At 29.2% G+C, this 11704-nt stretch overlaps 1 protein-coding gene across 3 annotated transcripts; it reads left to right on the top strand.

The window, feature by feature from the left end:
- The first annotated feature begins 1858 nt into the window (after window positions 1–1858).
- On the top strand, window positions 1859–8143 carry LOC112776573 (ABC transporter C family member 8). Of its 3 annotated transcripts, none has more exons than XM_029295885.2 (12): window positions 1859–2131; window positions 2428–4361; window positions 4471–4791; window positions 4877–4963; window positions 5037–5642; window positions 5728–5892; window positions 5982–6276; window positions 6369–6583; window positions 6662–6967; window positions 7057–7120; window positions 7342–7551; window positions 7705–8143. In XM_029295885.2, exons 1-12 carry the CDS (start codon window positions 2107–2109, stop codon window positions 7818–7820), a joined length of 4344 nt encoding a protein of 1447 aa, XP_029151718.2. In that variant the 5' UTR covers window positions 1859–2106; the 3' UTR covers window positions 7821–8143. The 3 variants fall into 3 exon arrangements, with proteins under 3 accessions (XP_029151718.2, XP_029151717.2, XP_072084875.1); XM_029295884.2 differs by having other exon boundaries at window positions 7312–7551; XM_072228774.1 differs by lacking the exon at window positions 1859–2131 and adding an exon at window positions 2162–2327 and having other exon boundaries at window positions 7312–7551.
- Window positions 8144–11704: the final 3561 nt, after the last annotated feature.

Raw genomic sequence — 11704 nt, 5'->3', positions numbered from 1 at the left:
AAGGAGAGAGATGACATGGATCTCTAACAAAATATTTCACAATATTAAAAAGATAATATTTAAAATTATTTTATATAACATAATATTTATAATTTTATATATATAATATTTTTAATTATTATTTGTCAATTTAAAATTATAAAATTATTCTAACGATAGTTAATAAATATAAAATAAATTAATTTTAGATTATTTTAACTGAATCTTTATTATTTTTTAAATATTATTACAAAATAAAAAGATAACAGGGCTATTAATTTTAATTTTGGGCAAGTCTTTTCGATTAACTAGTCTTTAAAGAGATTTTTTGTACTAAATTATTTTTAAAATCTTTGTAAGAATATATTTTTTATATTTAATTATTTTTATCAAACTAATTTTTTGTCATTTATAACTTTTTAGAATTATTTTTATCAACTTTTAAATCTTTAAGATGTATTTTTATTTTGATAATCTAATTACTTAGTCTTTTTAATTTTTATTACCGAAACTAAAAGTATTTCTACCATACAAAAAAATCCATCTTATTCCCCTTCTCATTTCCGTTGCTACCCCTATTTCATACACATAATATAATATAAGGATGTTTATGGGTAGGATGAAATTGAGTTTGATGTAATTCATATTCGATCCAAAATATATGTCGGGTTTATTTGTTAGACCTGAACCTGACCCTAGACACGATAAAACTTACATATTTTCGGGCCACGATTATATCGGATAAAAACGGGGGTGAAAACCGAGCTGTTAACATTACCTTCTTGTAAATTAGCATGTGAAAGTATCCAAATTTCTAAGATTCCAACCATTATTTGACATAGTAAAATTCACTTAGAAAAATATAACAAGAACCAACTATTTCCTAAAATTAAAGCATAACCACAATCAATACTAATATTATCTAATAGCACCAAATATTTAAATCAATACAAATAGCACAATATTATACATTAGTCTAAAGTCTTATGCATTTTAAACATAAAACATTAACTTATAGTTTTATAATGACTAATAACACAAAATATTAAAGTTTATAATACTTAAATTTCACATAAAAATAGCCATCATCCATCACTAATAACACAAAATATTAATTATATATGATGACTGAGCCACCGGGCCGAGTTCGGGTGATCCGAACTATGCCATGAACCCGATCCGAAATAATGACAGAGTTTATTTTTGAGACCTTTGTCCGACTCTAAACCCGGTAAAATCATACCAAATTAGCCCCTAAAAGTTTCGGGACCAGGCCGGTCTTCAGGCCGGACCGGACCATAAACACCCCTAACATAACGTTTGTAATAATTTATTTATGGGTAAAGTATTGTTTGGTGTGAATTTTATTTTAGTACCTAATATTTTAATCGTCTTATTTTTAGTTCAAAACGTTTAAAATAATATCAATATTATCTTACCGTCAAATTTTTTACTAATAATTAATAAAATTATTGTACTATTAATAAAATATTTATTAATATTTTTTTAAACGTTCTAAGATATAAATAGAACAATTAAAACGTTAAATTAAAATAAAATTTATCCCAAAAGTTAGAACCAATGCAATCCTTTATTTATTTATTTTCACTGGGCTACAAAGAATCCCTTTACAAACCGCATGGACCCTACATTCATCTCCATTTTATCCACAACAACCAGAGGTGTCTATGCATATGAACTTTTTTTATTAACCCACACCCACGATTCACGAATGTAAAGAATTTTAACAGCAGACACAAAATATATATCACATAAAAATAAAATAATAATTTAATATAGTAAAAACAAATTTAGTAACATAATAAAGATAAATAAATATCATTATTATATACTTCTCACAAATTTTTTGAATTTTAGTGGAGGCACTTACTCCTTGTACATATATCCATTCCTGTGTACGCGCGATAAGCATGCGTGTGTGTATATATATATATATATATATATATATGAAAGAAAATTTGAAGTCAAACATATATCAAACTTAGAGGTTATTAATTATTAGTGGGGTACAGATATTTTTTCTCGAAAATTTAAGTTCATTTATTGAAGCTGAGGTTGAAGTGTTGCGAAAGTGAGAAGTCAATCATTGAGGCTATACTACACAAAATGGCATGCTTTGGAATCACAAGAGGTACAACTCCTACACAAAACAACTTTCTTTGAAGACATAGAAGAGTTTGAATTCCTAGTAATATGATTCGGACCAAAAGAAAAAAACAAAAAAACAAAAAAAATTATGTTTTGTGCCTCTTAGATGCATTATGATGTTCTTGAAGACAAGACTCATCATTGGAAAATGATTTTATTCTGAGTGGAAATATACAATAGTATTCTTTTATACTGAACATTTATTTTATGTCAAACTTCAATTGCAAAGATAAATGTCATTTCATTCATTGATTTTCTTTATTTTTATTTTTTTCTCAGGAACATGTCTTGGAAATTTCAGTTGGACTTCAATTTCCACTCAAAGGACTATAATAGACACAACCAACCTAATTTTTCTATGTATTTTCTATATATCTTTGTTCATAAATTTGATAATGAGAATCCCTAGTGGTAGCTCCAGAAAGGGGTGGCTTCATTTAGTTACTTCACTCTGTTGTGCTTTTTTGAGCACTACCTGTTTGATTAATTGCTTATGGAGTCTCATAGCCAAATCTAATGGTTCCAATCAGCTGAGTTTGATTTACTTTATAAGATCACTGGTTTGGATTTCCTTAACTGTTTCTTTCCTTGTTCAGAAATCCCAATGGACTAAAATTTTAACCACTATTTGGTGGGTGTGTTCATGTGCATTGGTCTCAGCACTAAACATTGAAATTCTAGTTAGAGAGCAAAAGCTTGAGATTTATGATATGATGATATGGCCAGTACATATTCTGCTTGTGATCTATGATTTCCATAACCATGGCTACTTTGTTCAACAACAAGTCTCAGATTCTAGTTTATCTGATCCTTTACTAGCTCATAAGGTTGAGCATAATCAAGAAACAGAATTAGGCCATGGCAACATTCTCAATAGAATGACATTCTCTTGGATCAATTTGTTACTGAAATTGGGTTACTCAAAGCCACTAACACTTGAAGACATCCCTTCCCTTGCTTCTGAAGATGAAGCTGAGATTGGTTATCAAAAGTTTGCTCATGAATTGGACTCCCTTTTGAGGGAGAGGAGCAAGAATGATTCTACAAACTTGGTTCTTTGGTTGATCGCGCGAGTTTACTTTAAAGAAAACATATTTATAGCCATTTGTGCGGTTCTCAGGACAATTTGTGCTGTAGCTTCTCCCTTACTTGTCTATTCCTTTGTGAAATACTCCAATTCCATTGAGCAAGACTTGAAATGGGGACTAACCATAGTGACATGTCTAGTACTTGCCAAGGTGGTTGAGTCTATGTCTCAGAGGCATTGGTTTTTCAACTCAAGGAGGTCAGGGATGAAAATGAGATCAACTTTAATGGCAGCAGTATATCAGAAGCAGTTAAAGCTTTCTGTTTGGGGTAGGAGAAGGCATTCAACTGGTGAGATAGTGAATTATATTGCGGTTGATGCATATCGAATGGGAGAATTTCCATGGTGGTTTCATATAGCCTGGAGTTCTGCCTTGCAAGTTTTTCTGGCTGTTTGTGTTCTTTTTGGTGTTGTTGGTCTTGGTGCACTTCCTGGTTTAGTCCCTCTTCTCATTTGTGGAATCATCAATGTTCCATTTGCAAAGATCCTACAAAGATGTCGTTCTGAGTTTATGGTTATACAGGATGAGCGTCTGAGATCAACTTCAGAGATTCTAAGTAGCATGAAAATCATAAAGTTACAATCATGGGAGGAAAAGTTCAAGAAACTAGTTGAATCGCTTCGCGCTAGAGAGTTCAAATGCTTGACTAAGGCACAGTTAATGAGAGCTTTTGGGGCATTCATTTATTGGATGTCTCCTACCATAATCTCTTCTGTTATCTTCATGGGGTGTGTTCTTTTCCAAAGTGCACCTTTGAATGCTGAAACCATCTTCACAATTCTTGCAGTATTGAAAAGCATGGGAGAACCTGTTAATCTGATTCCAGAGGCACTATCTGTTCTTATCCAAGTCAAAGTCTCCTTCGATCGCCTCAACGCATTTTTGCTGGATGATGAGATAAAAGTTGATGATGGTAGAAGAAATGCAACACTGAGTTCTTGTAACAGTGTTGAAATTATTGCAGGAAATTTCAGCTGGAATGAGGAATCATTGCATCCAACTCTGAGAGATGTGAAACTAGATATAAAATGGGGTCAGAAAATAGCAGTTTGTGGACCAGTTGGAGCTGGAAAAACAGCTCTCTTATATGCAATTCTTGGAGAAATACCAAAAGTTTCAGGAACAGTAAGTTATATATTGATGATTAAACTTTAGTTTATGAACATATTACTTGAATTTCAACAACATTATAATTTTTTTTTCTTATACTTTGCTTGTGATAATGGAAAAACAGGTTAGTGTGGGTGGAACTTTTGCATATGTTTCCCAAATTCCTTGGATCCAAAGTGGTACCATTCGCGATAATATCCTCTATGGAAAGCCTATGGAGAAAACCAGATATGAATATAGCATTAAGGTATGTGCCTTGGATAAGGATATTGATGGATTCAGCCATGGTGATCTCACAGAAATCGGTCAGCGGGGGATCAACATGAGTGGAGGACAAAAGCAAAGGATTCAACTCGCTCGAGCCGTCTATAGTGATGCAGATATCTATCTCCTTGATGACCCTTTTAGTGCTGTAGATGCTCATACTGCTTCCATTCTGTTCAATGTAACTTACTAACTTCAACCGCTTTTTATATTCCAAGTGGTTTATATTCCAAGACATGTTTCTAATTCTTGTTGTGTAATTTCAGGATTGTGTGAAGACTGCTTTAAGAAGCAAAACTGTTATTCTAGTGACTCATCAAGTTGAATTTCTCTCAGAAGTTGATCAAATTCTGGTATTGTATCCCATTGGCAAATTTGATATCTTGGTTTTCTATCTCATAAATATGAAAATATATTTATATCTAGGTGATGGAGAGAGGAGAAATAACTCAATCAGGAAGTTATAAAGATCTTTTGATTGCTGGAACAGCCTTTGAACAACTATTGAATGCTCACAGAGATGCAATCACAGGGATGAAGAAAAGGAATGAGAAGGAGAGAGTTCTTGAAAATAAAGTTGCAGTTCATCAAGAGGATTCACATGGTTTGAATCTTGCAAACCGTGGAAGTGAAGCTGACATTTCCTCTAAAGTTCAACTTACACAAGAGGAAGAAAAGGAGATTGGTGATATTGGATGGAAGACATTCTGTGATTACATTTTATTCCCTAAGGGATCATGGCTTCTATGCTGTTGCATATTAGAACAATTCTCTTTTGTTGGTCTGCAAGCTGCATCAACTTTTTGGCTTGCACTAGCAATTGAGATACCAAAAGTAACAAGTAGCATATTGATTGGAGTTTATGCTGTGATTTCCTTTTTAAGTGTTGTATTTTCATATCTAAGGTCTCTCTTTGGTGCACGCCTTGGTTTGAAAGCTTCTAAGGCTTTCTTCTCTGCTTTCAATGATGCCATCTTTGGTGCTCCTATGTTGTTCTTTGACTCAACACCTGTAGGGAGGATTCTAACCAGAGTAAGATTCATTATTCTTTTCCAGATTGAAATGATTCCATTATTTATTCCACAAATTAATGCCAATATGTTTATCTTTCATGCAGGCTTCATCAGATTTTAGTATTTTGGATTTCGATATGGCTTTCGCAACCTTCTTTGTAATAGGCGAAATAATTGAACTTTCAACAATGATTGGGATCATGGTTTCAGTCACATGGCAAGTTCTCATTGTTGCCATTCTTGCACTGGCGGCTTCAAAATATCTTCAGGTTTGTCAAGTTTTCTCTTTTCTCATGCTCAAATGGAGGCAATTTCTTAATGTTATATTCTTTCTTTTTTTTTCTGCTTTGGTTATAAGGGTTATTATCAAGTTTCTGCAAGGGAACTTATGAGAATCAATGGAACTACAAAAGCTCCTCTTATGAATTTTACAGCTGAGACATCACTTGGTGTGATTACTATAAGGGCTACCAAGATGATGGACAGATTTTTCAAAAGCTACCTAAAACTTGTTGACACAGATGCCACACTGTTCTTTCATTCTAATGCTGCCACAGAATGGTTAATTTTAAGGATTGAAGCCTTACAGAACTTGACACTCTTCACTGCAGCTTTGTTGCTTATTTTACTTCCAAAGGGATATGTGGCCCCTGGTATTGTTAGATACAAAAAATCAACTTCTCATGTTATTATTGTTAATAAAGCATTATCTTATTATGTCAACATTATGCTTGACTCATTTCAGGTCTTGTCGGAGTTTCGCTATCTTATGCATTTTCATTGACAGCCACCCAAGTTTTTCTGACCAAGTGCTTCTGCAACTTATCAAACTATTTGATCTCTCTTGAAAGAATCAAGCAATTTATTAACATACCATCTGAGCCTAGTGCAATTGTGGAGGACTTGAGGCCACCATCTTCTTGGCCGTCGAGGGGTCGGATTGATCTCCAATCTTTGGAGGTAACAATCTGGCCTATTATATGAATTAAGATTCACAACAAATGAATTCAATAGTGATTATGTCTCCATTAATTTCAGATTAGATATCGTCCAAATGCTCCATTAGTCCTTAAGGGCATATCTTGTACATTTAAAGAAGGGAGTAGAGTGGGAGTGGTAGGAAGAACCGGAAGTGGAAAAACTACACTTATAAGTGCTTTATTCCGCTTAGTTGAGCCTGCAGGAGGTGATATTCTTATAGATGGGATCAACATATGCTCAATAGGGCTGAAAGATTTGAGAATGAAGCTAAGCATCATTCCTCAAGAACCAACACTTTTCAAGGGCAGCATTAGAACAAACTTGGACCCTTTAGGTCTCTACACTGATCATGAAATATGGAAGGTATGTGAAGTGGGTCTGTGATTGCAAAATTAGATGCAATAAAGGTTTTTTTTTCCCTAAGAAAAATTCATGGCAATTTATTTGTACAGGCTCTAGAGAAATGTCAGCTTAAGGAAACAATTAGTTGTCTACCAAATCTCTTGGACTCTTCTGGTGAGTTAAATCTGTGAACTTTTTAGCTGACAATATGAAATGGAGGTAGCAGCCACCAAATATTACATCATCATTCACTAATATTTTTCAAATGAAAATATTTGCAAAATGTTATTGTTGATTTATATCATTCAAGATTTGACAAATATTTGCATTGCATCCATTGATTCATAATTTACCAATTTTAACAGTGAGTGATGAAGGTGAAAACTGGAGTGTAGGGCAGCGCCAACTGTTTTGTCTAGGAAGAGTACTTCTTAAGAGGAACAGAATTCTTGTGCTGGATGAAGCTACTGCCTCCATTGATTCCACCACCGATGCCATTTTACAACGAGTTATCAGAGAAGAATTCTCAGAATGCACAGTTATAACGGTGGCTCACAGAGTTCCAACTGTAATAGATAGTGACATGGTCATGGTCCTGTCTTATGGTAAGTTCTTATAGTTGTTACAATCATTATTTATGGTATGTTACTTTTCACGGTTCTTCTTTATAAAGTTTCCTTAGATATAGTACTTCTTTAGTCATATCCATTTTCTTTTTTGTGTGTTGTTCTTCCTTATGTGTGATCTGGTCATTGTAGGGAAACTGATTGAATATGATGAGCCTTCAAAGCTTATGGAGAGAGATTCTTCATTCTATAAGCTGGTGTCAGAATATTGGTCCAACTGTAATAGGAATATTCTCCAAAAAGACTAGTACTGAAAAGAAACAATATATAACATAAACGCATATAATTAGTTCAATAACATGGAATAGGATCTAATGTGATGCTGTGTTCTGTGTTGTTTGAAGTTTTGGATGGAATGTTTCTTCCTACTGGAATGCCCGTGACTAAAGGTGTCGCGTCACATGAGCTGCCGGCGTCTTCCCAAACAGAGGCCTTAACTTTCAAAAGGTCTTGGTAGAAAAAGTATATGTGTTTTAAGGATTTGTCTATGGTGGAAAAAGTATAAACAGTTTTTGTAAGAACTAAGGAAAATATGCTATTTTTGTGGCTATGATAATTTTTTTTACACTAACTTTTAATATTATATGGATGACTTCTGACTTGGTAAAATTATAATGAATGAATTAGAGGATAATCCAATAATACTCGTAATTTTACTGTATAAATTTAGTGGAAAAAATATGGACTTATTTGTTGATAAACATATATTTAGTAAAATTAATTTATTATATGTATAAGTAAATATCAAATTTAAATAAAAAAGTAATCAGTTTTCTCTATTTTTTATATTGATAAAAAATTGGTATTAATTTTGTTTGTTTTGCTTTATTAGTACCAAAAAAATATATATAATTAATTCAAATATTTCAACAAAATTATTAACAAAAGTAAATACCAAATTTAAAAGTCTTTTTTACAAACTGTGTAATTTGTATATGAAGAATAGTAAAGAGTTGGTAGATTTTTTTATTTTTAGTTAGCAGCTAGCTATTAATATTTAAAATTGTGAACTAAAAGTATGTTGTTAGATTATTAAATTAAAAAAATTAGGTTTATGACTAAAAATATTGGTAAAAAATTATAAATTCTGGTGGTTCTTAAATTTTTTTTCTTTGTATTTATTCAAACTAATTAGTAGATGAATATTAGTAACTACATAGGTTATGAGTAATACAAATATTAAAAATATAGTATTATTATTTAATTGCTCCAGTTATTATTCGTAATATAATGTTATTAGTTAAGTAAATATAGCCAATTCTTTAATTGTTTTTAATATATTTAAAATAAAAAAAATTTAACCTTTCTATGATATAAAATTTATATAGTAATTAAAAATAAAGAGATTGCACATATGTCGATTACGGTCTAATTTTAGTCCTTCTAAAATTAATAAAATAAAAATATATTAGCCAAATTTACACTCTTAATATAAAATTTAAATGTTCACACAAATAAATATATATAAAAAATACATTTACATATACAAGTATATGAGTCATAAATGAATGAAACTTTATTTAAATTAAAACGGGTTAAAAAAACGGTAAGAACGATCACCATAAATATTTTTATAAAATTTAAATTTTTTACTAAACATTTTTTTATAACTATTGTAATTATTATATTTGTATAAAATTTAAAAAATTTAATTACACTTGTTACATTTTATAATGGGTATAAAATAATGATCATAAAAAACTTTTTGAACTTTATAAAAAAAATTAGTTGTAATTATTAATTTAGTTGTACTTGTTATTTTAGTTTTATTGATAATTAAGATTCTAATATGCATTTATAGTTATTGTAATCAATTTTATAAAATTTGAAAGTTTTTATTGTATTAATAATTACATTTAAAATAATGAGTAAATTAATTTTTTATTTAATTATGTGAATATAATGGATTTTTTTAAAACGAGATTAATTGACAAATTGAAAGAAGGTATTTGAAATTTAAATACATGATTAACTATGATGTTTTAATACTATTTATATTTATACTTAGAATTGTGCATATCAATTTAAGTTAAATAGTATTTAATCCTTAGTTATAATTTAGTAAATTTTTTAGAAATGGTAAATAAGTAATAATTAATTAAAATTATTTTTGGTCGAAGGAGTTACTAAATTATTTTAGTCTTATAAAAATAAATATACAAATATTTTTGTAGTACTAAGGTAAAAAAAAGTTTTTATTTTGTACCATAATGAATAAATTTTTAATAAATCATATAGGAATATTTAATTTTTTGATAATAATAATAATAATAATAATAATAATAATAATAATAAATAAAAAGAGTACATGTCAAAAAGATAATAATAACAATGAAATGTAATAATAATGAAATGTAATAATAGCACTAGTAGTAATTTTTGAATTTATATTTTAAATATTAAAAGGAGTACATGTCAAAAGCATAAAATCTAGGTCAATGACAAAAATATTCGTATAAAATAAATAACTTACACATATACTTAAGTACGGGACAAGACCAATAATAACCAGTATCATCACAAAAAGAATAAAAAACCTGTCATTAACCCAATTATTCAAGCCGAAGAGTATGGTAGGATACCTTGCCTAGTAGGTGATTCACATAAAACATCACCTATACATGTATGTCAACATTAGCTATATTTTTTGTTCTTATATATGTAAATTATTATATTATATATATATATATCATTAAATAATTTATTTTTATTTAATTTATTTATTTATTCTTAAATTAATTATATTTTATTTAACAATAATTATAAATTTATTTATTTTTTTATAATTATATAATATTTATTAGTATTATTTTTTCAATAAATACTTATAGTATATAATTAATAATAGGTATAAACTAATTAATAAATTATTAAATTTTAAAATAATAATTATTTTAATATAAAAATAAAATAAAAATATTTATGATAGAATAAAAATAATAAAATATTTATTATTTTTTATCCATTTTATTTTAGAATAATTTAATTATTTTTAAAATATTAGTGAATATATATATTTTAAATTTTAATTTTAATTTTTATTATTTTTTATTTTTTATTTATATAGGATTGAATCAATTGATTCAATTAATAATCTGTCAATTAAATTAATGACCTAATAATTTAATAGCTTAACTAATTCAATCATGGATTTAATTTGGACAAGTATACTTAATTACAAGGTGTTTGAGGGGATAATGTTTTGGAATGTTTCCAAAAAACCTCAGCGTTGTCTAGTGAGTTAAATGAATTGAGATTAATTGGATTATTAAAATCATCATCTTCAATTACATTCTTCCCTATCCCTCTTTGGCCCACCTTCCACCATTTCATTTAACCCACCGAATTAAATGACTTGGGATAATTGAATATTTGAAATCATCTTCTTCAGTTAAGTTCTTCTCTGTTCCTCTTTAGTCCACCTCCCACCATTTCGTTTAGCCAGTAGCTCAATCATTATTCATTTCCATCGATTTCATAGAATAATTTCAAATAGAATGATTGGTTCTCATAATAAATACAAGTTAATAAAAATTGACACAAAGATAAAACCTCATTCAAATTTAGGGATAGCAAGAAGCACGGCTAAAATAACAAAAATACTATTTATAAACCAAAATAAATATCCAAGGATTAGCAGCTATGTGATGAGAACTCATCCCATGAAAATCTGCTAAATTCTTTGATTCTATTTATACAAAGGCCTAAAATTAGAATTATAATTATTAATGATTTTGTTAATATGAGATCAAAATAATACTATCATAAAAGTGTGATTGACAATATATAAAAAATCTTCTGTAAAATAGAATTTAATAATGATTTGATTTTTATTTTAGCAGCAAAAAAATTTTAACAAAAATTTTTGAGCAGTACAAAATTAATTATTTGATTTCCGTTAATCCATTCACAATTTCACATTAAAAAATCAGCAAATAGAGCATAAAAAAAGAGAAGAATGGAAGAAGTTCTATTAAATCTCTCCACACGTCAATTGCATTAGGCAAGATTTCATTATCATGTCCATGCACAATTTCAGTATCTTTCTCAGTTTCATTAAATGATTTTGTGTGGTAATTAGCCATAGCAACAAAAATCATATTATACAATATAAGTAAAAATTTAAAACACA

Source organism: Arachis hypogaea, chromosome 19, assembly GCF_003086295.3.
Source record: "Arachis hypogaea cultivar Tifrunner chromosome 19, arahy.Tifrunner.gnm2.J5K5, whole genome shotgun sequence".
NCBI classification, from domain to species: Eukaryota; Viridiplantae; Streptophyta; class Magnoliopsida; order Fabales; family Fabaceae; genus Arachis; species Arachis hypogaea.
This window is presented reverse-complemented; position numbering and strand designations above follow the sequence as displayed.

Bases quoted from the DNA above. Each gene is read 5' to 3' on its own strand.
- LOC112776573 (XM_029295884.2), top strand. From the start codon at position 2,107: ATGGCATGCTTTGGAATCACAAGAG. The intron at 4,964-5,036 runs GTATTGTATCCC...ATTTATATCTAG, and splicing joins CAGAAGTTGATCAAATTCTG to GTGATGGAGAGAGGAGAAAT. The intron at 5,893-5,981 runs GTTTGTCAAGTT...TTTGGTTATAAG, and splicing joins CGGCTTCAAAATATCTTCAG to GGTTATTATCAAGTTTCTGC.